The following is a 20912-nucleotide window of genomic DNA, read 5'->3' as shown; positions in this document are numbered from 1 at the left end:
CACGTATACGTTCTGTTCCCGTTTTCTTTTCGCTGTTGTCCAGTATTATAGCCGTTGTATCGACAGTTCACAGTAGCATGACTGCTCCGAGAGCATTTTACGATCATTGCGTGTGTTGCCAGTCCCGTGATTGCTGTCTCTTTTTCTCTCTCTTCCTCTTTCCTCTCTCTTTCTCTTTCTCTTACTCTTGCTATTTCTCTTGTTTGTACGTTTGTTACGTCACCGTGTGCCTTTTTTGTTGTTGCCATTGCTGTTCTCCTCAGATCCGAGTGAGCGAGTGGACAAAGTAGGTAGAGAAACGAAAGTGAAGCGAGATTTTTTGAGAATATACGAGTAACTTGCTACTGCTATGCGATTTTTCTCAATGTTTATTCTGCTCTCTCCTTTTAATATCGGAGGCAGCGTGTCGTGATCCACGACGAGACATTCGTCGCAATTTCTTTGAGCGTACATGCGACGACTGAATATATTTCAGCTGAAGGATTTAAAGCATAAAAGTAGCAAGAATTTTAGAATCTGGCAAAGTGCTGCAAACTGTTTCTTTTTTTTTTAAATTAATACCAAACACATAGTATACGTGCAACTTTATAATTCGCATTCACAAGTGCGGAAATTGGTTTTACTACTATTAAGTAATTTATAAGAAACTTTCTTCGACATTAAAATTTACAGAAATCTTTTGCTTTTAATCTGCATTTTGTGGAAATTTATGACGAAATGTCACGTCGTAGATCGCCAAAGTACTCTCGCATCTGCATTCCGAGTACAAATCGCTAACAAACCGATCGGCAGCACGTTCGCGCACCAAAATTCGCATAGGGCCCCGTGAGGGTGAAAACGAAAAGAAGACCGGCTCGCGCGTGCCGGAGGGTGGGCCGCGATGCCACGCGGCCACGACGTAGCATGAACCGTTTGTGTCTGATTTAGATTCACACACGGTGGTCATCGAACAGCCGTCGCACGCGTGCAAACTCTGCGGTAAATCGTTTTGGAATCGGGACTCGATGTATAAACACATGAATATGCACAAGGGCACAACCCAGTGCCCGGTGTGCCACAAAGTGCTCAGCCGCACCACGCACATGAAGCGCCACTTGAAGAACCGCCACAGCTGGGTCGGCGTCGGGACGACCGCATCCGTCGCGGCCGGGGTGCCGATCGGGGGTGTCGAGACGCCGGCGCCGATCTCCGTCTCGTCGACAACCCAGGCGATCGCCCAGCAGAATGCCGGCAGTCCAACGGACATCGACGCGAACGCGACATATACCACGATACGCATTAGGGAGAGCAGCGTGGAAAGAATCACCTCTAGTCCTATTCCTTAGTGCGAAAATGCCCTACCAAAGAAAGAGTCCCGTCGACGCAAAGGGGGATAGACCGACGATTCTCGACCTTTACGTTATCGTTCATTCGATCCAATTGCTGTACATGATCGGGCGTGAATCGTACGATTTCTTCAAACGTGCCACATCCCACAGTTTTGGTTTGCATCTTATTGTTAGTCTCCGTCGCGATGGGATCTCGCTGGGAAGGAGATTGATAGCTCGCTTGGTTTCATCGTTTTTGGAGATTTCTGGAGAAACTAACAAAAACGAATTATTCGCATCATTGAGGCTATAAAATATTACAATTAATTTATATTAATAAGAGTAAGATTAAATTATATATATAAAATAAATTATTATAAAAGAAGGAGAGGGTGAGAGGGGATAATATATATATGTATTATTTTACATATATTTAAATTGGTGCATGTATCAAATTATGAGAAAGTATCGTATTTCGATAGTTTTGTCTACTTTATAATTAATTAACTAATCGTAATTAATAAATATTGATGTCGCTCAATACACGTCAAATTTGACATGGTTTAGTAGTTATGATCAGACAATTTTAGCTGTTATAAAATAAAACAGTGGAAAAGGCAAACGATAGTTCATCATCTCGCGATTAGGTCCGATAGTGAAGAAAGAGAAATTTAACCCTTTCACTGTAACAATGATGGTCGCCTCGTAAGGAAGTGCGAGCAGTGAATATGCACTATATGGCAAATAAATTTTATACCGATATGAGACGAAGGTTTGGTTTGCTACATGCAATTTATTTTTTTTATTTTCATTCCAATATTATTCTTGTCGTTTAATAATAGACAAATGACAGTCATTGCTGTGTAACAAGTTTTTAAATAATCCAGTAGCAACAAAGATTTTTACACAGGGACAGTTTTACGGACTACTATTATAATAACCATTCACAGCGAAAGGGTTAAATTAGCCGTAGTATGGAACTATTTAGGTAATGAAAAGTGACAGATCATGAGTAGAATTTTGCTATTTGTTGTTACTTTTCAGTTGATAAATATTTAAGAAACAATTGCAATTTATGTGCTCGCATCAGTATTAAGCGAGGAAAAATCAAGTTTTCTTGCAACAAAAGCCCAAAGTTTCCACCAAAGTTTCTGCAATATAATTGTTTAATTAGCAATCGGCAATTATTATTAATATATATATAATCTAATTGCGTATTCTTTTTATTTCTTGATTCTAATGATTGATTCGACAGAGAGTTCGACTTGTGTGTGCCATATTTCTCACGTTCCTTGAATTTAATCGTTTCGCAGCGCGATCGATTGTATTTTTTGTTTTTTATATTGTACTAAGGTGGTTGTAAAAATCGTGATACATACGATCATTCGCTGTTAACGATAACGAGCATTGTCGAGTATTAGGTCTATCCTGCCTGCACAGACGTGGACACCTATATTATACCTGTCTTAAACTTTACACCCTAGTCATTCGTACACATACATATATGTGTATAAATATGTATCTATATGTATCTATATGTGTATAATGCACATAAGAGGATACAGATACAACACATGCATGTATACTGACACATTTTTGTAACCAAAGACATGGAAAAGGGAGAAACAGAAACGATTTATTTTATCTAGTCAAAGTCGAGTTCAGTACTTAATAGCGTAAGGAGGAATGTGCATTTCTTTCGTGCGATCGATGCGATTTAGCGGCCGGTTTCTGATAGATCGTCGATTCAAACGATTCGAGATACATCCGGCAATCTACGCGATCGTGGTAAAATTGCTGGAATGCGCGCTAGAATTGTCCTGAACTTGCTGCAATACGTTGTAATTTTAATTCTTAATATTCTTTTGTAAACGATATTTTTCAATTTATATATACATACATTTATACACATCTGCAGGCGCATTTTTACCATGATCGACGAACAATGCGCCGAGGTAACATTCGATTAGTTGTCCTGTGCCATTATCTTTTAGTTGTTGAACGTGTCATCGTCGACACGTATCGAATTTTGTTCGATGTTTTACAACATTTTGACTGGCTGAATTTTTCATCTTTAGTTACGACGCGTTTTTAACAATTTTTGAAGACCATTATCGGTCCCAGATCGCGAAGCACGATCTACGTTAATGATATTACGCATACTCATGTGCCCTAGTTTTTAAGGTCCCAGAGACTTGCCAAATATCTAATATATCTAATATATGCTTAGTATACGCATTGGATTTTAGTTTTTTCTCGCGGATGTAAAATTATGTATCTCATATTATATTATGTTTCGTTTGTTTATTTTTTGTTGTCGTTATTGTTTGTTCTATTTTTTTTGTCAGCTCGGATTTTCACATTGGATGTGACAAACGGTGTAATGAATTTATTTCACTTCGCTATTATAGTGTCTTAAAGTTCGTCGATAGTCACGTATCTTTGCAATTCTTAAATTGATTTCATCAATTAATTAAAGATTAATATCTGATAAGAGAAAGTGTAATGTACATTTAATGATGGCGTTAAGCTATCTTATTTATTTATATATTACATTATTGTCCACAAGTTTATGAATAAATTACAAAAGGATTCTACATAAGATTATTTATTAAAGCCGATATCTATAATTTATATCTATAAAAATATGTATATAACACATAATAATATTATATATATATGTAATAACTTCCAAGAGAATTGTTATAAAACTATACTCAAATTTATTATGAATAATATTTAAATATATATTTATGAATTTGTGGACAGTATCATATGTATATTAAGTGTAAATGTAATTTTACACTATATACGTGTTAGGGAGGGGCGAGAAGAGATTTAATCTCGCAAGTGAGATTTAACGCGCGATGCGCGTCTTTCACTGCAGAGTGACTATCGATAAGTACAACTAATTTTTCCGTAGAGAGGCTATCTTTTCTTTGTTTTACAACGATTTTAACCCACCTCTACTTACTATGATCTCTCTTATACGAGGACGGTGTTCGCCAAGAATACACCGAAGTCGTGAGTATCGCTGAATGAAGTGGGAATGTACAAATCGATGCTAGTTTACAAACGAGAACGCAACTTAGTGCAATTACATAGTTCAATCGCTTTCAGTCGTGAATCGAATTTTTTTCGAGGGATTCTTCCTTCATGTCATGGTGTGATAAGATAAACAGGACAGAATTTGCGTTCATTTGCAATTGTCCAAGCTGGTTCCGGTCCAGGAAACGTTGTTTGTCTCGCGTTGTATAATAGATGTTTTCTGATGTAAGTTGTTAAAACGACAAACTTTTTAATATATGGATACAAACTCGATTTTTTCAACGAACTTTTTATTACAAATCATATATTGCAATTTTCTGAATTTTTAATATTTATCATATTTTCTTTTATTTCTCAATAAATGTAGATGAAAGAAAGAAGAGTGGAAAATTAAAAGAAAATTGATTTCCTGAATGTCTAAATAAATTTTTTAAACATACTTTGAAAATCGCGATATAATTTGATATGAAACTGTATAGACCGGCTTGTTAACGGTTGCATGACTCGCACATAACGTTCTAACATGCAAGAACGATATGCCATATGCACGAACTTCGGTTCGGACATTATTATTAATTTACGTGGACGTTAATTTATATTTGTGCGTAAAATTTTCTGTTATCTAAGTTATCGTATGGTGTCATTTGTCTTAAATTTTGTTTTGTGAAGCTATAAGATTTATATGTATACACATGTATATATACATATATTTATGTATTTACTCGCGTTTTATTTATATACTTATATATACTTATATATACACATATGATGCGCGTGTACGTGTAATTAATCGAATAACGGTGTTTAACCGTGTACACACGCTGACACACACGAGCACACATACACACGCTCATACGAGTACCAAGCACTATTTTGTTACGAATGAGAAAGCGAATGTGCACATTCCTCGGAAGCCACAAAGATGCGAAATAAGTACAAGATCGCCAATTAATATTGCCCTAAACGAATTGATATTCCCTTAGTTGATTATTTATAAAAGAGGAAAAAGAGATGAGACATTATATATGTATACATATAAAGTATAAAAAGAATATAATATATCATTACGTAATCCTATGTTTTTTGGCTTATGCAGGCTAATAATGTAAGTGGACATATGTGTGAATAAAGTTGAAAAATGAAATGTGAATTCACGTAACACAGTGAGACTCTCCTCCCTCCTTCACAAGGGAACATCTGGCTTTCACGTGTAAACTTCGCCTCACTGCTTGGATCATCCCGTTGATTTGCCCAATAATTTATCTTTCGAGCACAAATTGCACAGACGGCGCGGCAAATGACGACCAAGCGAACCGCTTTGCGCTTTCGTTCACGCAACGCACGCGTGTCGGATAACGCGATATAGTGCTAGTTGATGACAAGTTGCAGCATTGCACCGATATACTTTCTAATTCACCTTTAGTCCAGCCAAGACTGAGTGAGTTGAAGCGAGTTTAATTACATGTGTGCTAACTTATGTGCCGGTGCTTCGATATTCAGTACTGCATCGGCATAACAATCACATCGATCTCATCGTTCACGCTGTATAATTGTAATTTATTTATTATGTATTATCATATTTATATATATATATTACAGTGTACGTGTCTCTCTGCGATGTATCATAACGCTGTTATCTGTAATGTGTCTTAGGCGACGGGGGTGCACTTGTGACGTGTATGTCTCAAGCAGAGTTTGGCAAGCATTAACCAGATTAATGTAGTTAAAAATTCCTGAGTAATTAAATTGGCGATGAAATAATTCTGATAGTTCCTTCTTAAATTGAACAATTCGATCAATCTGTCGGATATCAATAATTATTTTTTTATTGATTGCAATGTGGTCAGTTACTGCTTGCCACAATTGCTGCCAAGAATACAAGCGGAATACAAATCGAGGGAAAAGCGATATCGTGCATGATGATCTAACTGTTGTATTGTGTATTAGTGACTGAATTGGCGAGGTATAGTGACGCTCAGGATTTTCCCGGTCGGCTGAGCCCTTTAGCAAAAATCAATGAGAGCCGATCGAAGGTAGTAGTTAACACATACACGCACACGCACATACACACATACACACCTCGAGGAGGATCATCAGTCGATCGCGCGCTCTTCGGGGGCGTCCTACCCGGCGCCTGCTAACACATCGGCCAATACAGTGCACGTTGACCCCACATGTCGAATAACGTCCCAGGACCAGTGATACGCGTGTTCCTTGACGCATCGGGACGGCAGTGTCGCGTGATTTTAACCCTTTACCTGTAGGAGTGATTTTACCCGATTTCCCGCACGAGGCCAGCAAGCTGAAAAAAAGCGCGGTAAGAATACGTAGCCCTAATCAAAGATCGAAGATAACAAAATATATTTAAAAGACTCTTATGTGGTCACCGAAGATTGGGACTTTTTTCCCTAATGGTATACAAATTTTGTTAAATAATAGCCCTAATTCGAGACAGTGATAAAGATTTTAGAAGCAATTCAGAGTGCTAGAATGGATTCGGATAATAGTGGTGGCTTATCGGGTATCGTCAGGTATCAAGGATTCACTAACTAAAGGGTTGAAGTTTCGCGTTCGAAGTCGTCTACACGTCGTCACCAGAGTCTCACCAGTAATCGACTGACGATCCCCTCGTAATGGATGGCCTGTGTTAACGCGTATCATCATCGCGTGTTCCTCTCGCTGTCCCTGTCCACCTCTTCCCATCCGGCCCACTTGTGGTCCCATCCCCTGACTCTTGATAATTGATGATGAGGAGAACCGGCGGGTCACGTGGCTGTGTTAATGTGTTGCAGGGGGGGTGGGACGCAATCGGAAGCACGTTGGCGATACAACTGGTCAGGTGGTGATGCAGGGTCCGGGGCGTTTTCCGTGCCGACTCTGCGGAAACGTTTACAGGCACCTTGCTTCGCTGACCCAGCACCTCGAAGTGCATCGCAACCAGACTACCTGCATCGTCTGCCACACCACTCTCAGTCGTAGAACCGACCTGCGGCGTCACATGCGCCTGAAACACCAAATACCCTGGCAAAAAACGATCCACAGGCAGCGCAGCCCGAAAAGCGAATTGGACTCGTAGATCCACCGCACCGCTCTTTTTCTCTCTATTTCTTTCTCTTTTTATCTCTCTCTGTCTCTCTTTCTCTCTCTATCTCTCTCTTTCTGTCGGGCGAAAAGTCGATAACAGCCGTGATAACAGATATCGAGTCATCATTGTCAGCGGTGATCGCCATCGTTACCGAATGGATGCGAGCGAATGCGCCTCTTTGCGCCGCCCTTGTAAGCTCTTGAGAGACGAGAGACTCTCGCAGAGGGAAGAACTCACGCGCCTTGTTGCCTGCTAATTTCTTCTTGCGATGCGTGCGTGCGAATACGTTGAAAACCTGGGAGTATGCGCTCTCCTGGGGAAATATTACTGTACCTTGATTTTTTTATTTAAAGAGAAAACGAATTATACTGTTGCTGTAAACAATGTTGCTTCTCAGGACAGTCGAAAAGGAAACTTGGTCTCCCGTTGAACTCGACGGGACGAACACAATGTGAAATATCCATCTTGCACCTCAGCTTCCTTTCCCTTTTTTGGAATAAATAAAAACATTTTTTTCTATAATTTTACATCGTTTAGCCAGCATTCGATCATTGTGACCAAATTACTATACATTGAACGGAAGTTATGGATGGGAATGTGAATTGTCTGAATGTGTACGCTTACTTCAATCAAAGATCTGAGTCTGGCTAAAACGATGGATATTTCTAGTGGAGTATTAAATATTCGTATAATCGTGCGAAAATCATGCACCTTCGTTGATACATTTAGATACGTTGGAATCCACGGAATCGTCGAACTTGAAATTCGTTAACGAGTGTAAAAGCGGCGGATGAACGAAATTGGAGAATGTGTCGAATGAAAATTAGAGAATTCCCGTATCCTGAAAAAGATACGAGAATAAAATATAAAAATAAGCTGTGCATTAATAGCATGCAAAAGTAATTGGATATGAGCGTTTCTTAAATTTATAATCCAACTATATTTAATTGAATATCTAACGATATTTAACTTGACTTCGTCGAGATTCTGTTCGTCCGCCGTGACACAGTTAGGTTGCTAAAAAATTAGTGAATAGTCACGCTTCGATATTTGATTTGCGAGAGACGATCGTGAGGCTGGTAACGCCTCACGGTTTTCTCTTTTGACTCGGCGGTTACCGATACACAGTTGCTGGAGTCATTTAGATGCGTTTCTGCGAGAAAATTGATGTGTCTAGCTTTGCTGTATGCGCGTATTTATCTTCGCTAAGTGTGCGTTAGCGCGGTTTGACAATTGTGTTGTACATTAGCGGATTGCGCGAGTTCGCGCTCTTAGGCGCTGTTAAGAGGCGAGAATTATAAGTGATATGTGTTTAAGGATCTGAGTATCGTATACATCACAGATGACACGCAACGGAGGCGGCTCTACCGTGCGAGGCCGATCAGGACATGTGTATCCACGGGATCTTCCTGTAACGGCCGCATAGATACGAAGATTTAAAGTCATGTGCATTTAGAAAAGCTGATCAATATATGTCACTTACACGAGGTGCCAGAATATGCACGAAAGGATCTTTATACATGAAAAATCGCGAATTGTGCAATACTCCTAGAAGAGCCAGTGGAAATCTGAAGATTTTTACGAGGATTTTTATTAAGAAAAGACGTTCGCATGAAAGAAAAATCTCGTGCTCGCAAAGTACTTGCGTAAACGAGATCTGGAATATACAAAGTCGTCGTATTCGTGAGGACTTTTTGACTAGGACGAAAGAGCCTTGTATTTTTTCGCGTGAAGCCCGGCTAGCTGTAGAGTCGCCTCTCCTCCGAGCAAGTGAATCGGCGGTCTTGAAGGATTCTAGTCATATTGCTATACGGGACATTGTAGCTATCGAGATCTCTATCGCTCGTTCACACACAGGACTTATAAACGGATCGAAGTTATTTTTTTATACTCCTCGACGCACCCGGGGGGTGCTCTTCTCTGGCGGTCGCTGTGTCCTCATTGCAGGACGTCGCTCTGCAACGTCATAATCCTCCCTCTGCAGCCACCGACCCGACACGTTTACACGGACTCTGTTTACACGCTTTATGTACGCCACTTACGTGCCGACGTTTCTTTGCGAACGATTCTCAGGCTCGGTGTGCACCCAAAAAGCTCGCTCTCCTTTATCGATATGTAATCCGATCGTTATTTTCACATATCAGTCACAGCAGCCTGAGTCTAGTATCTTCTGTAGCACATCCGCATTCAGTATCCTGGATCCTGGATGAGTCCATTATTCCGTTATTCTTAAATTTACAGTACATGATTTCACAAGATTATCTGTTTTATAAGTAAAACTTTTAGGTGTAACATGATAGCGTCGAATCTTGAAAATGCATTTGTCGAATATGATCTTTGATATGACGAAGTTTTTGGGTGTACATCAAGTTTCGGCTTCAGCTGTCGAGACACAGCGCATAGACAGTGCCTTACACACAAATACCTGGTTTTACATTATATGCATTGACTTCTCCAGATGTTTACCATAGACAAGAGTATATCTAACGATGCAGAGCATCCGGAAAGTAGCCGTTAATTCCGTTACCGGCCTCGTGTAAACATTGTCTCTGTATGAAAGCGCGAAAGCAGCGTTTCTCAGTGTCGAAAAATCTCACATATATTTTTGTCTTACACTTAGGATGGAAAAAATTAAGATTGGTATGAAAATATGGCAGTTAACAATTAATAGAAATTACAAATCCTATAATAGTTCTTATAGTTTTATTATTTTAAATTATGATAACAATTATAATATTTTAAGTGTTACAATTTCATTTAATTTATTTTTCTCGCTCAGGATATGATGGGAAAGGAAGAACATTCTCAATTATATTTAATTATATTATATTATTTAAGAGTTTGTGAAATTATATTTTGGAAGATTTGAATTCTACACCTATGTAGAAAGTATACGATCTCATGTAAGAATTGCAGATATTATGTTAAAGATCATAAGATATTTCTTATTTATTTATCGCGATATATTCGACGTAATTATTATACATAGTTTTTTTTAATGTTTATAATTTAAGACATTAATTAACATTAATTAAACGTTGGGGAAGCGCTGATTTCGACTGCGTCTGCGAATTGCGTCATATGTATCCAAAGATCTGAATATAATGCATCGCCGTTACCGTTGTTGTTGTTATTAAGTAAGCAATCTACATACACGGGAGTGACTTCGCAAGCGGGGAATATCTTATTTTAGCGAGCGCATTCAAGGGTATTATGCAACAAGTAGTACAATAATCGAGTATGAGACGTGTACGACGTGCGAGCGTCTGCATTTTCGTTTCGTTTTCGAGAGAGTGACATCGCACTTGCGCACCTGACTATTTACTCGTAGGATATAAGTGAACGTAATCGTAATTGTTGATCTTAGCACGGGAATTTCGCGTCACCGCGTCTAGAACGAATGCCTCATTTATTATCGATAACTCATTAATTGCCGCTTAGAGAATCGCGTTGCAGTCGATTACGTTTTTAACGCTCTAAACCGGACGATATGGAACGATGTCGTAATTTTCGCGTTAATGGTTGGCATTTAAATTAATTAAATGCAAAGCGAATGTATACAAGAGGATTTACGGCGAAATCTCTATCAGGGACTCTCAAACTTCGCAAAATTAATTCAAATTTGCATCTAGAATTATTGCATAGACTCCAAGTTTTTATACATATAAAACTATTTTACTTTACTAACAATTTAACAAACTCTTTATTTTTGCCTTTTCTGGAAAAATTATTTACAAAACTATCAATTTTTTATGCAGAACATAATGCTCTAATTTCTTTTTGTCCATTGTTTATTGTAAGTTATCCTTGTAGCAATAAAAAATTATTAAGTAACTTATATGTTTTATATTGATTAATGTGAAAGAGAAATTATAATATGAATAAGACATATTTTCTACGAATACAATCAAAGGCAGAAAATTTTTATAACGAAGTTTAAGCATCCCTGCAACAGATAAATCACGATATATATTGTGAGGGTAAAAGATTGACGGTACGCACACATATAATGTAAGAAAGAAGCGTAAGAATCAAGATGAAAAAATATCTCGATAAAAATCTTAATTACAGGAGGAATGGAAAAGTATCATAGTTTGATAAGATGAAGTGTGCGGATAAACGGAGACAAAAATAAGATGATTGATGGAAATATAAAATTGTTAGAACGGCATAATATGACAAATGCAAATTATACCAAATGAGAAGATCTGTAATTTTCAACACTCGAAACATGATTCTGTCTGCGTAGACATGTTCGAGGTTAAAGTTTTGATGCAACAATTCAGGTAATTAGTATCTTAGAAAGAAAAATGTAACAATATTTACAAACTTTAGTACTGACAAATAATATATAGATACAGACACAGCATGGTCGCATGATTCTACCTATAAATTTCTAGAAACGATAAAAATATTTGAAATAGATTACCTCCCATGCAAGAAAGCTGATGTTATTCCCTTATTCTGCATCGAATTTATCGCAATTAATATCGCAATTAATATCGATTAATCAAAGTTTTCTTGAACTCAAATCAGGATATAATAAATTTTTAGCTTGGAAGTTTGACAGATTAATGAGTTCTATGCTTCGAGTACAATTTTAACAGAAATCATTCGGCTCGATTGCCGATTCTAAAACTTTATCGGTAGATTGTGCTTCGATTGTGCTTCCATTCTGTACGTTGTAATGAAAAATTGAGGACGCTGTCTCAAAAAGAAAAGCTATTTGATCTTTTGTTTTACCCTGAAGCTACCATTTCGAAATCCCTGTTTGACAGAGATCATCATACACACATACTTGTGCTGCTCGAATAAAGATCTTAAAAAAATGGTTTCAGTATAATGAATGGTTAATTCTCATTAGAAAGAGAAGACAGCGGATGTGTGTAGTCGCAGCGAGTTTAGGATTACAGTTAACTGTAGATATCGTGAAAGACAGTGTCGGTAGCACACGAAACATTGCGTTCTCTATTCAGGTACATGTTACGTTCGGTATCGTAATTGTGAGCTTGTAACTTAATTAAAAAATCGTGTAAGACTACGCTTTCAGATGTTATCGCAGTAATGTAAATAAAAGAATTTCTGATGGACACCAGTGTATTGAGAATTAATAATTTAGTATTATATTGTATTCTATTCTGAATAAGTCGATCGAATAGCAGTCCTTAGCAGTCCTTCGAAGAACTATAGTTTCCTTCTCTATAATTTCTTTCCCATTCAGTTTTTTCCATATTCTTCCCAACAGTTTCGAAATATTTTATTTTACGCTAATTATTTTGAATTTTTTAAGTGGCCAATTGATAAAATGAAATAATGTAGAAGCACGAAAACGAAACCAGCGAGATTAATTGCTTGTATTGGATCAATTATCTGTGTATGGAAATATATTATTAACGTCATATTTCGCTGACGTAAACAATTTTATTTTTATAAAATGATATCGAATAATCTATGTGGCGACATGGCGCCTACCGAAAGGCAGCCAACCACCACAAGGAAAAGTGACAAACAACCCCGAAGAAGAAACAACTCGAGTAATCTCCAGTAGGGGGAGATTCGGGAACAACATCTCCCGCAAGAAACACCCCGAAGGAGAATAAATGGCCAGAGCAAGCTGATCCAATCATCACTCTGGCGTTCTCTAGACGAGGAAGAGCTTCACCAGGAGTAAACTTGTTGTAAGACACAGTGGAGCGGATCCAGACTCGACCCCGGCGGCCAGGTCTCCGGCACCAACAGCAGCAGCGTCAGCCGGAACAGGCGTAGACCAGCCCTCTGGAGGGACGACAGCCTCCGAGACTCAACGACAGCAGCCGAAGCCGAGTCGCCGAGGAGGGTCGAAGAGTTTCTCAGGTTGATCATCTCTCCAGAGGACTGGTGAAGCTCTTCCTCGTCTAGAGGAGAACGCCAGGAGAATAATCTCTTCTTCAGGGTTGTTTGTCACTTTTCCTTCTGGTGACTGGCTGCCTTTCGGTAGGCGCCATGTCGCCACAATCTATAATATTGTTCTTTGTTAAAAAGAATAAATTAAGACATTATTATTATTATTATTTTCTGAGACTGCGTATAATTCTGACATTATCAAATGGGGAAGGAACGACTCCCCCAATTTCCTAACTATCGTAATATTTTACTCCGAATTTTTTTCAACAAAATTACATTTGAATTTAACGAAGGAACAAGGTTTTGTTATTCACATCTTTGCCATTTAACTCAGATCGTACAAATGATGTCGCTGAGAATCATTAACTGTCTCACACATATTAAATTTCAATTTTATTTGGTAAGCAAGTTTGTCTTGCTTTCTCCGTAGATCATTCTGTTCGTTCTGTTGCTTGTTAATGCGGACTTGGACTACGTCGGGAGGAAGGATTTGATAAAAATAATTATATTCCTTCGTTTTCCCAATTTTGTTCAAATAGAACTATGAAATTTATTTAGATCAAATGGAACTATGAATTAAATCAAATTAAATCTATGTTTTATTAATCTTCCTATACTTGTAACTCCTATATGTATTGGAAATATTAAATTTAATCTTTCTAGTAAAGATTCTAGTTGTCTGGATTATGTTCGATTTACGTCCAGGATAAGACAGTGCGATAAGCTCCAGCGGCGTGCAGCGAGGTCTAAGGAGATCCAGCAAGATTCGGCGATGTCATTGAAGATTCTAGCTTATCCTGAACGCATTTTAGACATAATTCGAACGTAATTTAGAGAAATTAAATATTTGTGATCCTATCGATATTCTATCGAGACAGTCCACATGTAGAGTCTATACTTAGGTAAACCTAAAGAATGCATTTATAGAGTCGTTGAAGACGTCAGCCGGAAGCATCCTCACGCCGACGTTATGTTGCGATAAGTGCGGCGTTACGTTTACGACCCAACGCGCTCTTCTGCGGCACATCTCATCCAAGCACGAGGATCAGCCCAGTGCCGCGGCTTACTGCAACATTTGCCAGCGTGTCTTCAAGACCAAGTGGAGTCGAGCGACGCATAACAGCAGATATCACAGAAACTGATCAGGAAGTTTACAATTTCCACGAAGTATGCTTATAATGTAATATCACGTCGCAATATTTTCCAAACATGCCAGTAGATGGGAAGCGACACCACCAATAAAACGGTTCCATCTTTCTATTTTTATACAGAACATGTTCTGTATGGAGCACTCTGCTATTTTGACAGTGGAATTCTTGGTGTATAAATTAATCGTTTGAGAGCTAAGGAGCGCGATTGCGCTTCTTCTCATGTTTAGTTAATTTAGTAATAAAATACAGATCTATCAGTTACGATAGAGAGTAAGCGTAGTAATCTATTATGGCACTTGCGTGCTACTTTTTCGCATACATTCTTATAAACTGCTTCTAGTACTCAAACGAATGCGATTAAGTTGATCTTCTCGTGGATAACTCTTTATATCCAATATATAAAAATTATAGCAATCGAATCTCGAATTCTGACACAAGTAGAGTCTACTTGTTGAAAATTCATGTATCCCGCCGTAATTTTCAACAATAATCTAAAGTACATCCCAGGTGGATCCTTGTCACGTTCATCTTTTATCATTTATTTAACAACAGTGGACTTCGCTTTGCTTTGTTATCTTCGTGTCGTGTATTTTGTCTCGTGTCGCGTCGCGTTAATGTCTTTGCTCTGACTGTATTATTGGTTTCATTAAAACCTCAGTAATTTGCCAATACGTGCTTCTTCACTTATTCGAAGCTATTTCCAACATTACTAAAATAATTAGTCTTTGTAATTATTCTTTTTACCAAAATCTTGATAAGATAAAATTTTCAAAAACAGTTTTAGCAAGGCATTCTGCATTATAGTTAATTAGAGCTACTTTTTAAATAGAATGATGATAGATGTGCAATTATTAGTAATTAGTTGTCAAGTTTATTTGATTAATAGTAATAGAACTGATATATTTAACATACAGAATATTTATTAATCGTAAAAAGAGTGGGTTTTAGTTTAAACGCTACAATATTCGGGTCGGGTCTCGCGTATTTTTCTCGTACCGGAATCATTTCTTGCGAAATTATAAGTTTCTAAATTCAACGACACAAATTACTGCTTTTTACTTTTTACTTTGATGCACTGTGATTTGCTTCTAGAGTCTCCTTTATATCACTTGCTGTACTTTGTATATTCATTATTATACTGTATTAACAATAGATTACATTAATGTTTCCCCTCCTGTCGTCTTTTTAAGATTAAAATTATTTTTAACGCTACATGCCAATCTGAGATTGTGCATCGCATTATCTTGTATCAGCATTCTAAAATAATTCGTAAGATCATATCGTGAGTGATATAAGAATAATAGGAGAATAAGAACGAGAATCGCATATTGTGTCCATCACATGAGAAAGATTATTTTATATTTATATGAAATACACTTATCATTCATGACTAAATTACTTTATTAAATATTTATTTAAGTTTTTAAATGTGTAGGGATTCTCTGCGTTATTCTACATCATATAGAATAACATAGATCACTCCTTGGGAGCGTAAGATGCGCATAAGTCAGTCCGTAAACATTATTCTTCACTTTTTCCTTCTCTCGTTAGCTTCCACAATTCCTTAATATCTTTCATCAATGGTTTATAAATGAGGAATGTCATATGTGTAACCTCCTCTCAATGCAAGCACCAAATGCAACACTGAACCGCCTTGAACTTTGTAATCCTGTGCCGTCTTCTCATCGTTCCTAAAACACAGATACAATCTTTACTGATTTTCTGATATATTATTCACATTTGTGATTTATATTCTCCGTCAATCAATCACGTCTCAATAATTTTATTTTATTTTATCGTGTGCACGATCATAAAAATTATTTTTCTTTCTTTAACTTTTAATTTTTAATGTTCCTAAAAAATTCAGAATTTTTATTTAATGCAGAAGAAAATTTCTAGTTATGAAAACGTTAATTTTTTTATACACTTTTCTATATCTAGTTTATGCAACTAATATGATCATTATATTTCTATATTTTATTCGGTAAAAGCACAATAAGCAGCACTATTGCAAAGTATTTGTATCAAAAGTAATGCAGACACTATCATGATTAAAGGAACGGAGGAATCGAACACGTTATCCAATCCTGATTCCGTAAGGACAGAAAGGTATCACTTCCCGGACTATTTACCCCGGACTGCTAAGAAGATCCACGCTGTGAAAAGATGTAAGCTGTGCGTGTTAAAGGGTTTGCGGAAGGAGTCACGTTATTACTGCGTCAGCTGTAACGTCGCCCTGTGTATAGTACCGTGCTTTAGGGAGTTTCACATGAAAAACGTGAAATAAACGTGATAAGATTGTAATGTCACAATTGTCTCGACACATTCAGCAAAAACGTTCGGCTTTACAATGAAATTGATCTCTGACAAGTCACTATAGCTCATCTTGCTACACGTGTAATGTACCGCTTTATATATAACTGCAATAACACTCATACGTACATTTGTTTGCCAGAAAATATTAATCGCTGCTGCTGCGGTGGTATTCCCTCTTTCTCCTCCACTCTCTCTTTAATCCTCTCTACCTTGTCTGTGGGTTCTATGTCTATCTCAATCTACGAATTATGTCATCATGCTCGTATTATTATTATTGATTAAATACGTGTATACACTTATATTTATTCACAATATTTTCACGCAATGTGACAGATTTGGAACAAGTTTTGCAGAGGCACGTGTCACTTTTCTATCTCAAGAATAATAATCTTAAAATGTGACTCGAATTTATGGATAATTCTAAAATATATAACAAATGTCTTTTTCAAGAAAATAAATGAAAGCAGGCTGTTTTTTTCTACGACCAGTGCAATAAAATGTAAGAGTACGCCTTTGCGATTAGATTATGGCTAGTATGATTTTTGATCTTGGCGTTACAATCAGACGTCATCTGATTTTTGCGAAACGTTTAATTTCGGGATACTTGCCTCCTTTCCCGTGAGAGTCTGAAACAGAATTGACATTAGTACCGAGGCAAACCGGCGTAGGAATTAGTCAAGAAGATCGGCTCAATTACCTTCACTTTTATCAGCATTTTTCAACTGTCACCAATTACTTCAGCACCGATTGAAATCCACCGACAACTACAAAAAAATCGAACCGGAGGAAAAATTGAACTGCTAATGAAGTACCGTTTTTTCCTAGGCGAACAACCTAACCTAAATCGTTGCTCATATGCTGCCATCTACCAGTAAGAAGTATCATTAATGAATAAATCTATATATATAATTCGTAGAATTTTTTTCATATTTAAATTTCTGATTACACGCACTGTACGTTGTTAAATTATTGTTGGTAACAGTAAAATAGATTCTTAAATTAATTTGATATAAAATAAAGCCATGTTTTATTTACATATTGTACAGTTTTTAAATATATAATTCATCAAACGTACACATTACCAATATGGAAATATCCAAGTCAATTGTACATCATTCACACGTCACCTCACATAATTACTTCATGAACTAATGAACGATCAGGAAATGTAATTTGTGATAAGATTGTTATTATAATATACATTTTCATGAAAGTATACCACGTAATTGTAGTGATGAAAAATTTCGTCGAAATTGAATAGCAATTAAAAAAAAGTCTTAACGATCCGTAACGATCTTGAGTTTCTCCTCTTGGGCCATCAACTGAGTTTTAATTTTCTGCAGCAGCTCCTTCTTCACAGAATCTGGTACGAGCGAGCGAGCCCTGGTTGTCACCGTGGACAGCAACGTGTCGTAAGTGATGTCATGACCATGTTCCTTTACCAGTTCCCTCGAGATCAACTTCACTTGATCTCGCCACCCACACTCGACCAGTCTACGCCTTAATAATTCTTTCAGCCTGAAAACGCATTTCAATAATGTGGTATTCAGTTATTGCACTTCGATTATACCAAAATGCTGTCATTGACAATAAAATTTTGGCAACTAAGAATGAATTTACTTAAGCATTGTACTTTGAATTCATCATTTTGACGCAACGAAAAATATAAACAATTACATTACTTACCCATCCCGGTCGCCGACCATGACTAACCTCTGATGCGCTGTAGTCTTCATTAATAATTTGTTAATTTAATTCGTAAGTTAATAAATCCTATAACTCTTCTTAAATTATTTGTGCTCTCGATGTCGTTTTATCAAGGATAATTCAAAGTAATGTTTTGGTCAACAGATTAACCTAGTTTCAAGACGATGATTATATATGACTTTCGACATATGGGTCGATAGGACGATGAGCGATGTTGGAGGCCTCATGCGATATTCGCGCGAAGCTACGTTTGTGTAGCTTCTATATATGTGTAGGTTCTATAAAGATATATCTAGTGATTTTCTCCTATAACAGCCAATGGGGGCGTTTTGTAACTGACTTTCGGCTAGTAAGCTGGCGGTCAAAGCAGAATTTTTTAAAACTACGTTGTTCGATAAATTCTGATAGATGTCGCCACGGCCCCATTCTGCCGCCAACTTAGCATTTGACTTGCAAAAATTAGTAATTAAATTCAAAAGTTAGTTTCAGAGCAGTCCGCTACGAGCCTCCACTGTCTGTCATAGGAAAATGTACACTTAATAACGGGTGAGTTGTGGTTTTAATTTTGAGTAATATTGTTCTACGACAATAAAAAAACATAGTTTTTGATCTTGCTGGTAAATGTACAGACTGAGCCTTTTATCTTAGATTTTGACGTAAGTAGACTCATTCAATGTTTTTTTTTCTCTATAGAACACGATGAAAACACTTATATTAGGTCGGTTTGACAGATTTCTTAACCTTAAAAAATGGCAGTTTTATTATTTTCGCAGCTTCAAGTGATCCTTTTAATTTTTCCAAGATCGGTCGCAGAGAAAACTGTCGAACAAGCCTATTTACGTCAGAACATGTCTCTGTTCGTATAGTTATTTTCTAATTATTAATAATAATGATGGGTTTTAGAACATGTCGCTTAGGAAAGCGTTGAATCCTATTCTACGAACAAGGTACTTGATCACGCCGACCACGTCGTATTGCTTTACTAATGCCCCTAACATTAAGCACAATGTTATATGGTATTCAACAGAAAAGCCCATTGTTAAATCCAATCCAAATGAAATCGATAAAAAGAAACCAAAAGATGAAGGTAATAAAAGTCACAAATAAAAATCATTAAGAAATTAATACAGATTTATGTTGTTGGAGTAGATAAATTTTATATGACATCATGTATTTTTAAGCACTGTTTATATTCTTTCTTTTTAGTCAAAGAAAATTTAATCACTGCTTGGTATACAGTAGTAGTAATCGGCGGTATCGGACTCACAGTTTGGATATTTTACTCCCTATACTGGGGATTATTCTCTCGCAAAAGTCCTTATTCTGTATATAGCGAGGCTCGGGAACGTTGCCTCGAACATCCACAGGTTCAGGATGCTCTCGGAATGCCTATAAAGGCTTTTGGGGAATCGAGTCGCCGTGGTCACAGGAGGCATGTCAGGTATATTCAAATAATCTTCTAAATTACGTACGTAATTTAGATATAAATTTTCTAAAATAACGTAAAACGAAATCTCTTAAAAGTTAACAATTTTTCATTAACTTATTTTTATTTTGTCAGTCACATGAATTACATTAAGAACGGCGTCAGCCACATGAAGGTCCTGTTTTACTTGCAAGGAACGAGGAGACGTGCAACTGTTGAGGTGGATGTGAAGGAAGTAAGTTCGCTCGGCACCAGTTTCTCTGAGAACCGTTTACGTGCTAATGTATCAAATTTTAATTTTACAGAATAAATCCGGTGATTACGAGTATGCATCCCTGTACGTGAAGGTGCCCAGATATGGAATAATCGTGATAGAAGACAATCAGAACAGGGACATTCAGAAAATAGAACACGATGTCGTTAGAATTTAATCACGATGTATCAAATATATGTGCGATAATTGTATAATGTATACTAACTATACATATGTAAAGATGAACTTTTTATTTAAATGTGATTAAGATGTGATTTTTGAAAATGCATTTTGAATGTGATTTTCTACACTGTGATTTTATGGTATAATATCTCGATATTGTATCATAAAATTTTACAGTATATTTCTGTCTATTTGTTATATACTTGTATATTTTTCTCAGAATAATAAAAGATTTTATAGAGTTCGATTAATTATTGTCTTTTGCATAAAACATTCTCATTAATGGATTGCCGTTAAATAATTGGCCACGAGTTTCTCATATGAATTCTTTTTTTTAATCTCATACCTCTAATTGTAACATGCTGATAGGACCGTTTTTTTGCTGTGTGCCAAAGCCACTTGTGTGAAACTTGCATCACTTCGTACATCTGGTCTAAATTTGAGCAAGAGTACCGCGCATTCCTCGTCCTCTCTACGGAAACGGAACTAGCTTACGAGATTCACAGAACAAATTCCAGCGTGGTTGCGTTACGTGTGCGCTAAAAATATGCAT

General features: G+C 37.0%; 4 protein-coding genes across 9 annotated transcripts in view; 2 read left to right on the top strand and 2 right to left on the bottom strand.

The window, feature by feature from the left end:
- LOC105275851 (broad-complex core protein) overlaps positions 1-16923 on the top strand; it is a 37887-nt gene extending 20964 nt beyond the window's left edge. Inside the window, exons 6-7 of one of the 4 annotated variants that reach the window (XM_011333003.3) lie at positions 14251-14490; positions 16532-16648. In XM_011333003.3, coding sequence (XP_011331305.1) covers positions 14251-14465 — 215 coding nt within the window. In that variant the 3' untranslated portion in view covers positions 14466-14490; positions 16532-16648. Of the gene's footprint in view, positions 1-927; positions 5506-7147; positions 12531-14250; positions 14491-16531 lie in introns of those variants that run through there. The other 3 variants (XM_011333001.3, XM_011333000.3, XM_011332996.3) reach the window with 3 other exon arrangements.
- LOC105275850 (NEDD8) lies at positions 15382-17658 on the bottom strand. Its single transcript, XM_011332994.3, has 4 exons — positions 17488-17658; positions 17399-17416; positions 16917-17029; positions 15382-16165 (listed from the first exon to the last, which is right to left on the bottom strand). Exons 1-4 carry the CDS (start codon positions 17503-17505, stop codon positions 16060-16062), a joined length of 255 nt encoding a protein of 84 aa, XP_011331296.1. The 5' UTR covers positions 17506-17658; the 3' UTR covers positions 15382-16059.
- A 133-nt stretch (positions 17659-17791) lies between these two features.
- LOC105275852 (transcription and mRNA export factor ENY2) lies at positions 17792-18724 on the bottom strand. Its single transcript, XM_011333004.3, has 2 exons — positions 18477-18724; positions 17792-18308 (listed from the first exon to the last, which is right to left on the bottom strand). Exons 1-2 carry the CDS (start codon positions 18524-18526, stop codon positions 18068-18070), a joined length of 291 nt encoding a protein of 96 aa, XP_011331306.1. The 5' UTR covers positions 18527-18724; the 3' UTR covers positions 17792-18067.
- A 224-nt stretch (positions 18725-18948) lies between these two features.
- On the top strand, positions 18949-20610 carry LOC105275853 (mitochondrial import inner membrane translocase subunit Tim21). Of its 3 annotated transcripts, none has more exons than XM_011333008.3 (5): positions 18949-19043; positions 19401-19584; positions 19704-19938; positions 20059-20158; positions 20229-20610. In XM_011333008.3, exons 2-5 carry the CDS (start codon positions 19404-19406, stop codon positions 20352-20354), a joined length of 642 nt encoding a protein of 213 aa, XP_011331310.1. In that variant the 5' UTR covers positions 18949-19043; positions 19401-19403; the 3' UTR covers positions 20355-20610. The 3 variants fall into 3 exon arrangements, with proteins under 3 accessions (XP_011331310.1, XP_011331308.1, XP_011331309.1); XM_011333006.3 differs by having other exon boundaries at positions 18996-19153; XM_011333007.3 differs by having other exon boundaries at positions 19023-19114.
- The last annotated feature ends 302 nt before the right edge of the window (positions 20611-20912 follow it).

This window comes from Ooceraea biroi, chromosome 11 (genome assembly GCF_003672135.1).
Source record: "Ooceraea biroi isolate clonal line C1 chromosome 11, Obir_v5.4, whole genome shotgun sequence".
NCBI classification, from domain to species: domain Eukaryota; kingdom Metazoa; phylum Arthropoda; class Insecta; order Hymenoptera; family Formicidae; genus Ooceraea; species Ooceraea biroi.
Note: the sequence above shows the minus strand (reverse complement) of the source record. Positions and strands in the feature narration are given on the sequence as shown.